At 41.9% G+C, this 12,762-nt stretch overlaps 1 protein-coding gene across 1 annotated transcript in view; it reads right to left on the reverse strand.

The window, feature by feature from the left end:
* The window catches only part of DCX-EMAP (Doublecortin-domain-containing echinoderm-microtubule-associated protein), an 83,335-nt gene extending 73,794 nt beyond the window's left edge, over positions 1-9,541 (reverse strand). Inside the window, exon 1 of the mRNA XM_080279276.1 lies at positions 9,397-9,541. Coding sequence (XP_080135402.1) covers positions 9,397-9,411 — 15 coding nt within the window. The 5' untranslated portion in view covers positions 9,412-9,541. The remainder of the gene's footprint in view (positions 1-9,396) is intronic.
* Between the last annotated feature and the right edge of the window lie 3,221 nt (positions 9,542-12,762).

Here is a 12,762-nt window from a genome sequence, read left to right on the forward strand (position 1 = left end):
GTGCATGTTTCCGATTGTAAGTTGTGAAGTAGTCAAGATTTGAAGCAGTTGTCTTGGCACCACAGGAGACCATAGCTATTCTTCCCCAGTATTTCTGTGTACAGTATATTCCTTAATAAAAATGTGAATGAGTTACGTAGGATCATGAAAACACACACTCGATAACTCTCAGCATTATTTCTGTAGCAGTTTCTGAACATATTCAGTATGGAAGGTGAATGAATAGATAAAGCCTTGATATTGTACCGTATTCTCTTTATAGCAGGTCTTAGTCATGTCTGTGCATATTTAGTAGGGCAGGAGGTGAACGAATAACAGGAGGCGCTAGAACGCTTCTCCTTAATCCATCCCTTAAAGCCATTGACGTATGATTCAGCTCATATTTGCCATCTCCTCACGACGTTAATCAGCATGAGGCCAGTGACGTATTTTTCAGCTTATATTTGCTGTTTCCACACGACTTTATTCAGATTAGGGGAGAATTTTCGATCTGGAGAGGAAAAATTTAGCCACAATAAAACCCCTCAACTTCTACAGATCCATCCTAGACTGAATAGAACTGTCTGGACGTAGCAAGAAAACAGCAGAATAAGTCTTCATATTAAAGAGGTTAACGTAAGCATAGAAGGCTTGGCAGCACATCGTCCTCAACTATTTCTGCATATGTTTAGTAATTCAGGCGGACCATTTTATTGCAGGATATTGTGCTGTCACCCTACCACCCGAACGAAGGGTAATGGGCTACAGAGCGGCCATTTCACTCCGCTTTCCACTTGGTTCACGTTCAGATGAGCCACAAGAACGATAAAAACAATAGGACCGAAGAATGTCATGGGTGTATATTTCTTGGTTAGGTTAGGTCCCGTTAGCTTTGGCTTGTGTAGCACCAATATGTGATCCCTTAAGGCAAGAACAGAAGAATGTCCAGGTTGGGACCGAAGACTAGCTTTCTGTAGATAAGTTCGAAAAATTTTGAAAATCGCGCGCCAAGGCTTGCCAAAAATTTTACTAGATTTTCAGTTTTCATTTTTTTTTTCTAATGGAGTACTCTTGCTACTACGCGGATTTTGATCCAATATTTTCCGTGATCTTCAAAACCATCATCAGTAACCGTGGTACTAATAGTGATAAAGAAATAAAATTATATTACCAAAGATGTGTTCCGTGAAGGAAAAGGCGTCTGAATAATTTACAGCATCAAAACACAGCTGGAAAGACAATGACAACGACTAAGGCTTCACTAGGAAATTTTTTTTCTGTTTCTTTGCCACGCGTTTTTTTTTTTCTTTTTTGGGCTGTGTGTGTTTTTTCATTTATGACTTTTTCGAAGCCTCTCTCTCTCTCTCTCTCTCTCTCTCTCTCTCTCTCTCTCTCTCTCTCTCTCTCTCTCTCTCTCGTGTGTTTGTGTGTGTGTGTGTGTGTGCTGTTCATATATTTCACACACACACACACACACACACACACACACACACACACACACACACACACACACACACACACACACACACACACACACACACACGTCACCCATTACACACTAATACCCACTGTTGGTATTGTTCCCGGTAGTGATATAGAGCGCTAATGTAGTGATGGCGGGGGCTTGTTTATGGTGTGGTGTTTGATGATGATGATGATGATGATGAAAAGGAGGAGGAGGATAATGATAATGGCTTTGTTGGTGATGGTGGTGATAGTTGGGATGATGATAATGATGGTGGTGAAAATTATGATGATGAAGGTGGTGACTGATTACTTGATATAATAATGATGATGATGGTTGTGGTGGTGATGGTCGCATTTGTAATTATGTTGGAGAAGATGGTAAAGATGATGAAGATGATGATGGTGGTGGTGGTGGTGGAGGTGGTACTTGTGACTGTGATTTTAGAAATGGTGATGATAATGATGACGATGTTGGTGTGATATTAATGAAGAAGATCTCGTGAATTATAATAATAATAATAATAATAATAAAAGTGTCAGTGATAACAAGGATAAAACGACCACTAATCACACCGTAGAAACTCACTTGCTTATCACACTACGCAACCCACCAGACCATCGTCCGGGTTTTCTTCCTTGTGACCTTGGGCGAAGTGTACAGAACGCATCGGGGGAGGGGGGCGGAGAGGGGGAAGAGAGAGGGGGTGGAAGGGAAGGGAAGGAGGGATGAGGTGAAAGGGAAGGGGGAGGAGCAAGGGGAAGGAAAGGAAGGGGAGGAGGGTTGGGGTGGAAGGGAAGGGGGAGGAGAGAGGAGAGAGGGGACGGAGAAATAGGAGAGAGGGAGAATTGGAAGGAGGCAGAAGGGGGAAACAGAGGGGAGGGGAGGAGGGAAGAAAGAGGGGAGGGGGAGAGTGTCGTGTGTCGGGGTCGTAAGAGAGTATTCGGTTCGGCACGTCCTCATCGTAATAACAAGGACCGTCATTACCCGAACTCTCCAACGACGAAAACAAGGGAGAAGGAGGGGGGGGGGAAGAAGGAGAGGCGCTAAGGGGCGAGAAAATTCGGCTCTCCTCATTTTCCGGGTCGGATTGGAGAAATGAAGGAGGGGGTCAAAAACGAGAGATTTCGGTTATCGTCACTTCTGGGGGTGGGGTGGAAAAGTCGGTGATGGAAAGTGTTAAGGAGAGAGAGAGAGAGAGAGAGAGAGAGAGAGAGAGAGAGAAAGAAAGAGAGAGAGAGAAAGAAAGAAAGAATTTATGGTTATTTTTTCAGGTTGATATTGGTAGGGATGAAGGAGGTATGGAGATGTGCTTGGGCTATGGAATGGTGATGAGATAGAGAGCGAGGAAGAGAAAGGGGAGGGGAAGGGGGGTAAAGAGTGAAAAAATTCGGTACACATCATTTTCGTGGACTGGGTAAGGGGTGGGAGGAGAGGGTAGGGAGAGAGAATTCGGGTACTTGCATTTCCGGGTATGGGGGTGGAGAGTGAAAGAGGGAGCTGTGCAGTAAGAGATATTTTTGTTTATTTATTTCACTGCATTTTATTTTATTTTTGCTAGACGGACCTGATGGGTGAGGGAGGAAAGGGGGCGACGGGGAGCAAGAGAATTTTTCTGGATAAAACTTGAGGGATAGAGGAAGGGATGGTAAATAAAGACCAGGAACCTCACTCAGACAAACACATCCGCTGACCCACCCACCCACTTCGCAGACACACACTTGCAATAAAGAAAAATACACACACACACACACACACACACACACACACACACACACACACAGAGTCAACAAAGACCCTCAAAGCAACACTCCTCAACCCTCTCTCCGGACAAAAAAAAAAATCAACCCCACTTTTACAGCTCACGAAATATAAATGTTAGACTTCTTGCCGTCCATCCAGCCACCCCACACAACAACTTACCTTCTAACCCCACATACTCCCGCGAAACTCCGCCAAAATGCGATCGAACCCCACTTTTTCTGCGGTTTGCGAAAGGAACGTCAGATTCGCGAAGTTGATAGCGTAACCGGATATAGAGGCCAACCGAACATGTACCCGTCATTAATTTTTCTTGCAGGTGGGTGTTTTGGTGTAATTAACCTGGGGCTTCACCTTGGGCCCCTTGATGGATACCTGGCTGCCGTGTTGTGCCTGTGTTGTAATTAAGTGCTTAGGGAAAATGTGTAAGTGCTGAGTGCCGGACTGAGGGAGGCGAAGGAAGTGCGGCGAGGAGATAATGGGGAGAAAAATGGGGTAACGTGAGAGGATACTAAGAGAAATAATGGAGAGAAAAATGAGTTAATATGATTGGATGACAAGAGAAATAATCGGGAAATAGGTTAATGGGATAGGGTAATAGAAATAATAGGGAGAAAGTGGGTTAATATGATACGATGATAAGAGAAATATTGGGGGAAATAATGGGGAGAAATGGGTTAGTATGATTGAGTGATAAGAGAAATAATTGGGGAAATGGGTTGATGTCAGAGGATAAGAGAATTAATGGGGAGAAAATGGGTTAATGTAATAGGGTGATAATGGAGAAATAATGGGAGAAAATGGGTTGATGGGAGAGGATAAGAGAAATAATGGGGATAAATGGGTTAATTTAATAGGGTGATAATAGAGAAATAATGGGAGAAAGTGGTTTGATGTGATAGGGTAACTGGAGATATAATGGGATACAAAAATGGGCTAATATAATTGGGCAATAATGGAGAAATAATAGGTAATATAATGGACAGGTGCCAGGTCATACGTTGGATAATTAATGGGATAAATAGGTAAAAGTACGTTTGGGTTATGGCTGTCCTTGTACCTGAGAAATACCTGGTTGCCTTGCTTTACCTGTGTCGTAATTAAGTGCATAGGGAAAATGTGGAGGTGGTAAGTGCTGGACCAAGAGAGGCAAAGGGAGTGCAGATGAAGAATGGATAAAGAGAGGCAAAGAAAGTTCAGAGAAAGAATGGATCGAGGGAGACAAAGGGAGTGCAGAGGAAGAATGGATAGAGGGAGGCAAAGGGAGTGCAGAGGAAGATGAGTGAATTGGGAGCGGGAGAGAGAGGGAGAGAATAAGAGGAGTAATTCAGTACTGAGATGTCATGTTGTCTTCCCTCAGTTCCAGAAAGAATGATGGAAAGGCGAGCACTTGAAAGACAGAAGGAGGGAGGCGATGTGGGCAGTAGTCGATTAATAGAGAGAAATAATGGGGTAAATGGGTAATGGGTATGGATGTCCAAGTGCTTGATGGATAGTTGGCTGCCGTGTTGTATATACTTGAAATAACAGTGTTGCAAATAACTGTCCTTGCCCTAAATAGGGTAAGGACAGTTATTTGCGGTTATAAACTATATGCAAATTGACCTTGACCTTTAACCTATTGTTGAGGAAAAAAAAAATGTCGCCTTGGCTGGCTTTCAACACTTCCCCCAAGTTCTTTTCTTTTTCCAAACCAGATCAAAACTGTTGTAGTCACTGTGTACACACATAAACACGGGGGGGGGGGGGTCGATGTTTCATCATACCCTGTGACCTTAATTTTTTATTAATTGTTCCCAAAACCGACTCACTTCGTTCCTGTCATAACTTCAACCTTTCCACCAAGTTTGGTCTAAACTGAATAAAAACTATCTAAGTTCTTTTGCCCGGTCAAACTTTGACCCTGGCCCTTGATTTCTTGCTCAAAAAAGCAGTAAATTTATTTTCTGTTTTTCTTGTGAAGCTCCCAGCATTCCCGTTGTGTTTTATTACAGTCGGTTGAGAACTTCTTCAGTTCTTTTGTTCACACACACACACACACACACACACACACACACACACACACACACACACACACACACACACACACACACACACACACACACACACACACACACCGATAAAAGGATAACGCCCGCTTTCGCTTTACGAGCACGGCTCTGATAATGAGGAAGCAACGAATTTAATAATCTTCATCAGTCAGAGCACGTACTGTTAATTCATCCCCAGTACAACCAGATCTAAGGAATACTTAAGGTGAAAGAGTAAATTATGGCTGTTATCTAAGCCCTCCGATTCGAAGAGTGGGTCCCACGAGAATGTAACGGTACGGAAATAGCAAAAATTGATTTAGTAGTGGGTGGTCGTCGTGTAGGTGTTAATAGAAATAATGGCTCAATTTCGGGATGAATAAGTAATGGTGAAATACAGTTAATGGAAGAAGGGTGATGGTAGTAACAGTAAATGCAAGGCAATTAATAGCGAAGATGTAGTAATATTAATAGTACAGTACAAAGGATAAGTGGACGTAGTAATCTTGTTGTGTTATTAGTGTGAGTGCACCATTGCCAGCCTTGGTATCCTTGTAATTATCTTATATCACTTATTCAGGGGTCACTATTACATGATTCACTGGACACGAATAATTGATTTTGCTGTTTGTTATTTTTAGGGATATAATTTCTTCCATACCATTTAACCCTCTGATGGTCGGGATAACTAGACTTTTGTGAAAGCTAAAGATGAGTATATTTAGCTGAGAGTGTTAGTACTATCGCCATGTATCGTCGCATGCTCGGAACAGCTCCAGTATTCCCGTGCAGTCTGAGAGAGTTAAGAGGCAAGTCATTAATGGTAAAATAAAGGAGAATTAAAGGAGGAAGAGCCTTTGTAATGTTCTTTATTCCGTGTGGCTGTACCATTGCCATCCTCTGTATCCTTGTCATTATCTCATATCAATTTTATTCCAGTGTGGTTGTTATCGGGTTCACTGGCGACGCGGGGAACTGATATTTTATAATGATTGTCATGTTTTACGGTGCTTAATAAACTACTCCAACGAAAATAGAGAGGAGGATCTTGTGAAGGTCATTTACAGTTGTGGTCAATAGCTTTCATCGCTTTAGTCCATCCTTTGTGAAACTCTTTTATTATATTCTACAAAGCTTGATGGGTTATGAAGATTGCTTCACTGGGTTTCAAATGTCATTGCTCATTGTCTCATTATTTATCGTAGTGAAGTGAATTAATAGTTATGTCCTCAACAGTTACTTCAACAGTTACTTCAACAAACAAGGGATGAGGCTATGGCACACCTAATGTCTGACTTGGCTCGTATCTCTGACTGGGGTAAAAATAATATGGTTGTCTTTAATGCATCTAAGACTCAGTTCTTACACCTATCAACCCGACAAAATCTTCCACAGGTATACCCACTAATGTTTAATAATATTCAGCTTAATCCTGCATCATCCTTGAACATGCTTGGGGTTTCATTTACTCGGGATTTATCATGGAAATATCATATTACATCTCTTGTAAAATCTGCTTCCAAGAGATTGGGTGTGCTAAGCCGACTCCGCTCTTTCTTTACCCCTGCACAATTGTTGACTCTATACAGGGGTTTTATCCGCCCCTGTGTGGAGTACAACTCTCATGTGTGGGGAGGCTCCCCACATACAGCTCTTCTCAATAGGGTGGAGTCAAAGGCTTTTCGTCTCATTAACTCTCCTCCTCTTACTGACTCCCTTCAACCTCTGTCTCTTCGCCGCACTGTTGTATCTTTATCTCTTTTCTATCGCTACTTTAATTGTCACTGCTCCTCTGAACTGTCTGCTTGCATTCCTCCACCTCTACGACGGGCGCGTAGCATCCGTCTGGCAGCAAACTCTCATCCCTTTTCTGTCCAACTCTCTAATGCAAGAGTTAACCGTTACTCCCAGTCTTTCATTTATGCAACAGGTCAGCTCTGGAAGTGTCTCCCTCAGTCTGTATTTCCTGCTGCCTATGATCTCCAGTCTTTCAAACGCAGTGTGTCCAGGCATCTCAAAATGATCGGATCTTGAATTTGGCTCTCTATTGTATTTTGTTTTTCTCTTGGAGGGAACTGTTACTGCGGGCTCATGGCCTTTGGTTCCTTCTTCCTCTTATTAAAAAAAAACTAAAAAAAAAAACTTTAGATCTGACTTCCATGTATTTGTTTTTGTGGAGGGAAGTGCTTAATTAGTATCATATCACTTAATATTATATAACACTGGAAAACCCTGTGATGGAGATATCAGGCCAGTGGGGGAAGGTTTCTTTTCATCCCAGTGACTTTGACCTTTGACCCATGACCTTCATCTTCCCACTTGATCTGGATATGGTCAATAGCACGTTAGCAACCGACCAGCTAAAATATCATTTTTTTTTAGATGAAAGCTTTCCAGGACAGACAGGCAAGCAAACATGACCAGAAACATTACCTGCCTGCTATGTGAAATTGACAGACAGATAGACAGGTGAACACAACAAAAAACAGCACCTTCCTGCTACACCAAACAGACAGACAGACAGGCAGACAGACAAAGGCAACCAAAAACACTGCCTGCAAGAAGGAGCACACTGAATGCAAGTCCCGCGCCCTTTATTCGGTCTAAATGCCAAACCCATGACCTTACCTGTGACATTAACCTTCAACAGACTCTTCTCAAAATCGATTCACTTTCTCATTGCCTGAACCTCAGCCCTTGTATCAAGTTTCCTCCGAATCAGATCTTAAGTGTTTGATTTGACCTTGCCCTGCAACCTTGGTCTTTGGCCTATTAATCTCAAAATCAAATTGCTTCATCCTTTGCTGACCCTCAACCCTTCCAGTCAGTCAGGGTCAAATTGAACTGTTTGAGTTATTGGACCAACCCTTTGACCTTGACCTTGATCATTTTCGCCAGATGTTGACTCATTTGTTCCTCTTATGGTCCTTAATTATTTTCCAAACTTGATGCTGCTCCATCCAATAGCTTTTTTATTATTAGTATTATTATTTTTTTGGTAACTTTGGCCTTGACCTTTAAACGTTTTTTGTCCAAAATTTATTCATTTGTTTCTCTGATGGTCCTCGGCTATTATTCCAAAGTTGGAGCAATATTATCCAACAGTTTTTCATATTGTTGATATGAAACCGATAAAGAGAGAGAGAGAGAGAGAGAGAGAGAGAGAGAGAGAGAAAGGACAGACGCATAACAGTCTTACACTACTCGCGCGGATCAAACTAACAACATTCAGACAGACAGACAAACTGACAGCAAACAGACAGACTGACAAACGCAATAAAAAAGATATTACCATCCTCCTAGATAGACAGACAGACAGACAGACGTGACCAAAAACATTACCAGTTACACACAGACAAAAAACAAACAGACAAGCCCAGACAGACTCAGACAGACAGACATACAAACTCAAACAGAGACAGACAAGCATACGCCACCAGAAACCATACCTACCTGCAAGGAGGAGTGTAATAATTCTAACAGAGACAGAGGGAAGAGAGTGTGACTTTTACCATCCTATCTACTCCATGACGTAGGGCTGTATTCGAAGTGGTGCGGGAGTCTTCGTACAACTTATTTTCTTAGCTATTAATTCGCGAGTGACACCCTAATATTCTCTTTTATGTTGCCTGTGTACTCGTATATTTCTTTTAGTACTGACTTAATTGCCCTCAGTGACCTACGGAAGGAATATATATTAAAAACAAAATAAATCGCCGAGAAAAGTGCTACGGAGTCACCAACAGTATAAATGAAGAATAGGAGCCAGAGGAGTACTTGGTATTCTTTGTAATTAATTATTTTCCGTTTATAATTACTTTTTATTACATTAAATTGTATTAATGAAAGTGGAGGAGTGATACTGTTTCAGGTTCAGTTTTATCCGCCACAGCCACAGTATGTCGTTAATGGTATATTATTGCTATTTCCAGAAGAATTTAGTATGCGTAGTATATTATTGCTATTTTCAGAAGAGTTTAGTATGCTTAGTAGATGTTTTTCGATCTAGAGGTGTTAAATATAGCTCTCAGTACCGCATTCACATAATGATTTGCCAAAACTGACTAAAAGCGTCTGGAAGTAGGTAGAATAAATTATGGAAATGTATCATCTGACTAAAGAGCTTAAGGTGAAGTTTTAAGGGAATGAAACTGGACTTACTTGTGAGGGTCCCATACCAGGAGACGCAAGGGAGGAGTGTTGGAAGGCTCAGCGGGGCTCCTCGACCCTCATGATGCACCTCTTACTGATGCTCATTTGTCTTTTGTTTACATCCTCACAGACCTCTATACTTTCCTCCTTAGCATTACTCTTTTGTTGAGATTTCAGGCGTACTGTTCACTTATAAACAAGAGTCACCATTTTGGTAAAGTTTATTGCGATGGTGGGGACGGATGAAAGTTGAATCTAAAGTTGTTATTATTAAAACAATGGTGAAATAAGGGAAAATACTGCAACATATTTCAGCCACTCCCTTCACGGCCCGACCTCCCACACTAAATTTGTCAAACTTTGCTACGGAAAGTTGTGAAGTTTAAGTTTTACATGGCGCAGGAATCGATACAACAAACCCACAGATGGACAGAAGTAACAGGTAATGACTACAGAACATACAGATACTCTTTAGTTACATGTGTAAGAGTCTGAGTCTGTATTTGCATTCATCCATCAGTGTGTGTGTATGTTTCCGAATGGGTGTGTGTGCGCATATGCATTTGTTTTTGTTAATGCATGTCTGTTACGAGAGAGAGAGAGGGGGGGGAGGGGAACTAGCCAGACAGACTGGCAAACACATAGACAGGCAGGCAGACAGGCGTAAGAAAGTAAAGAACTGAAAATCAAAATTTATTTATAACTGAGAAAGAAGGAGCAGGAGACAGGCAGACAGACTAGCAGAAAATGGCAGATAAAAATAGAGAAAATTACAGATTCTAATAACATTATAAAACTGAATAATCCCAAGCCAGATTATCTCACCCAATCCCTCTTCGATAATCCAGGCTTCAGTGATAATAATTTGGGGGCGGCTCAGAAGGAGTTATGGGCCTGAGAGAGAGAGGGGGGGGGGAAGTGAGTCAGTGTATCAGCAAGGAGTGAGTATGTGAGTCAGTGAGGGTGATCCAGGAGACAGGGACCACATCTCACGGAATAGTGCCCTCAAAATCCGCTAAGCTCACGAGTTAAGCCACCCCTAACCTCGCCTCACCCACCCCTAACCTCACCTCACCCACGCTTACCTCACCTCACCTTACCTCATCCACACTCATTCCACCTCACCCACGCTCATCTCAGCTTACCTCACCTTTCCCCTCACCTCACCTCTCCCCTTCCCTTTCCACCCTACACCTCCTTCTCTCTCCGCACCTAACATCACATCATCTCACCCCTCACATCACTTCCCCACACCTGCCATCACTCTTCCTCACACAAAAAGTTTATCCCACTATATATTTTTCTCACAAATGTGTGTGTGTGTGTGTGTGTGAGAGAGAGAGAGAGAGTGTGTGTGCAAACCTCATCTCGGACAACATCATCACTAAGTAAGCACGCATCGTCCTACGTCTGACGAGACATTTAAATGTCCCATTTCATCGATTACAAGTTTCGTCTGGATAAACTGCGTCGCAGAATAAATTCATTGCTAGATCTCATTCCAGCAAGTCTGTAACAAAGATATCATTGATAATCACATTATAAAATCTATCTCAGCCATTTTAAATAAGATCTCAAATCATGTTATAAATTATGTCGAACGATATAAAAAAAATGTTTCGGGTAAAAAAAAATCACAGTTCATATTTCATGTAAAATAATCACATACAAAGTCCCAAACGATAATATGCCAAATCATGTCTACAAAAACACGTCCCGAATCTCATCGAAAATAAATCGATTCAGACCCTGTGTCAAGAACGTACATAACAAAATTTTTTCCCTAAAACACCCCTCTTGTCAGCTCAGCTTACATGTCATCAATATCACGTTAAGTCCATAGTGAAATATCGCACTAGAACTGTAAGGCCAACAGTTCCCGTGTGATCAAAGAGTCAGTGGTGTTTGCAGACTGTAAAATTGATGAATGATTTGTAGTACCGTGTTTGAAGTCATCTTACTTTTGTTTCTTTTTCCTGTTTATTAAAGCTAGTGATCAGAATTTTTTTTTGGGGGGAGGGAGGGATACTTTTAAGATGAGCGTAAGATTGGTGATGAGCTGGTGATTTGGTTAAACTCCTGATTATTATGTGATCGGTTATGTATAGGTACACTTGTAATACTGCATTACATATAATGGTACAGTGTATTGTAAGGCCTAAGCACGAGAGAGAGAGAGAGAGAGAGAGAGAGCAACTGTAATGGCCTGCCAATTCGACCCTGACCTGACAACCACCACTCATGTCCCTCACGTGTGTTCTTATCCCACAGTTCACGAGCGCTGGCCCAACACCACACCACCTTATTGACACCAGCCAGCCACACCACTACACCGTACCACATCAGACCACTACACTACCCCCTACACCACCACAACACACCACTCTGCCATTCTGTTATCCTAGCCACGATACTACCCAGTCCACCACACCATTATGAAAGCCAATACCGTAAGTAGATCCAGGCGTTAGTAGTTACTGGCACGGGACGTTTGATACTAGTGTGTTGACAATAACGAATGCAGTTTTTACATCAGACGTTACGAGGAAAAAGAAAAAAAATCTTAGGTTTCCCTACTCCTGTTTTCAGTTAATATATTCTGTGGGCAAGTTGAAAAATCTGTACTGTATATAAAGGGGATGAACGCCTGTATTCCTGTTCCCCCTGTGATACCTAGCATACATGTGGCCAGGACTCAGCGCAGTAATAAGTACAGAATACATAGTGTGTAAACCTTACGGAAGGACTTGTGTGTTCTTCATAAGCTCATTAGCACTGCCACTTTGCCACAATTATAGGGAGAAACTGTACGTAGGTAATAGGGAAAAGGCACGAATGGAAAGGGAGTTCGTGGGAAAGGTTGCACGAGCTCGAAGATTTAATTGATGGAGGAAGTATACGAGAAAAGATATACAGTTGCAGTCAATAATTCTTCTACCCTACCCCGAGAATTTCAAAACACAATGAGATATTCCCAAATAACCATGAGTAATATTCAAACAAGTCGGAAGGGTTATGATCATGATTTTCTGGTTTGGAGCCCCAGACGGGTAAAAAGCGTATTGACCAAGATTGTATGTGGAAGAGATTGTATTGAAAATGGAGCCAAAAATTTTAAGAGGTACATGAGATCAGTACGAAAGGAAGATTGTACTTGAAGTAAAACGTGTGTACTGATAAAAAAGATACCAATGAAACGACTCGAACGGAAGGATATGTGTAGCCCCTTCACCACGATGAGGTTTATATTCTGGGTATATCAGATGATTTCATTTAGTTTTGGGGAAACTTATCGCAGAGAAGGACTTAACGAAGGGTGAAGGGGTCGATGGGAGAAGGTTAGGAAGAATTTACATGATGAAAACTTTACGAATA

The sequence above is a fragment of the Coenobita brevimanus genome, chromosome 78 (genome assembly GCF_032717465.1).
Source record: "Coenobita brevimanus isolate Jiangsu-jjx chromosome 78, ASM3271746v2, whole genome shotgun sequence".
NCBI lineage: Eukaryota > Metazoa > Arthropoda > Malacostraca > Decapoda > Coenobitidae > Coenobita > Coenobita brevimanus.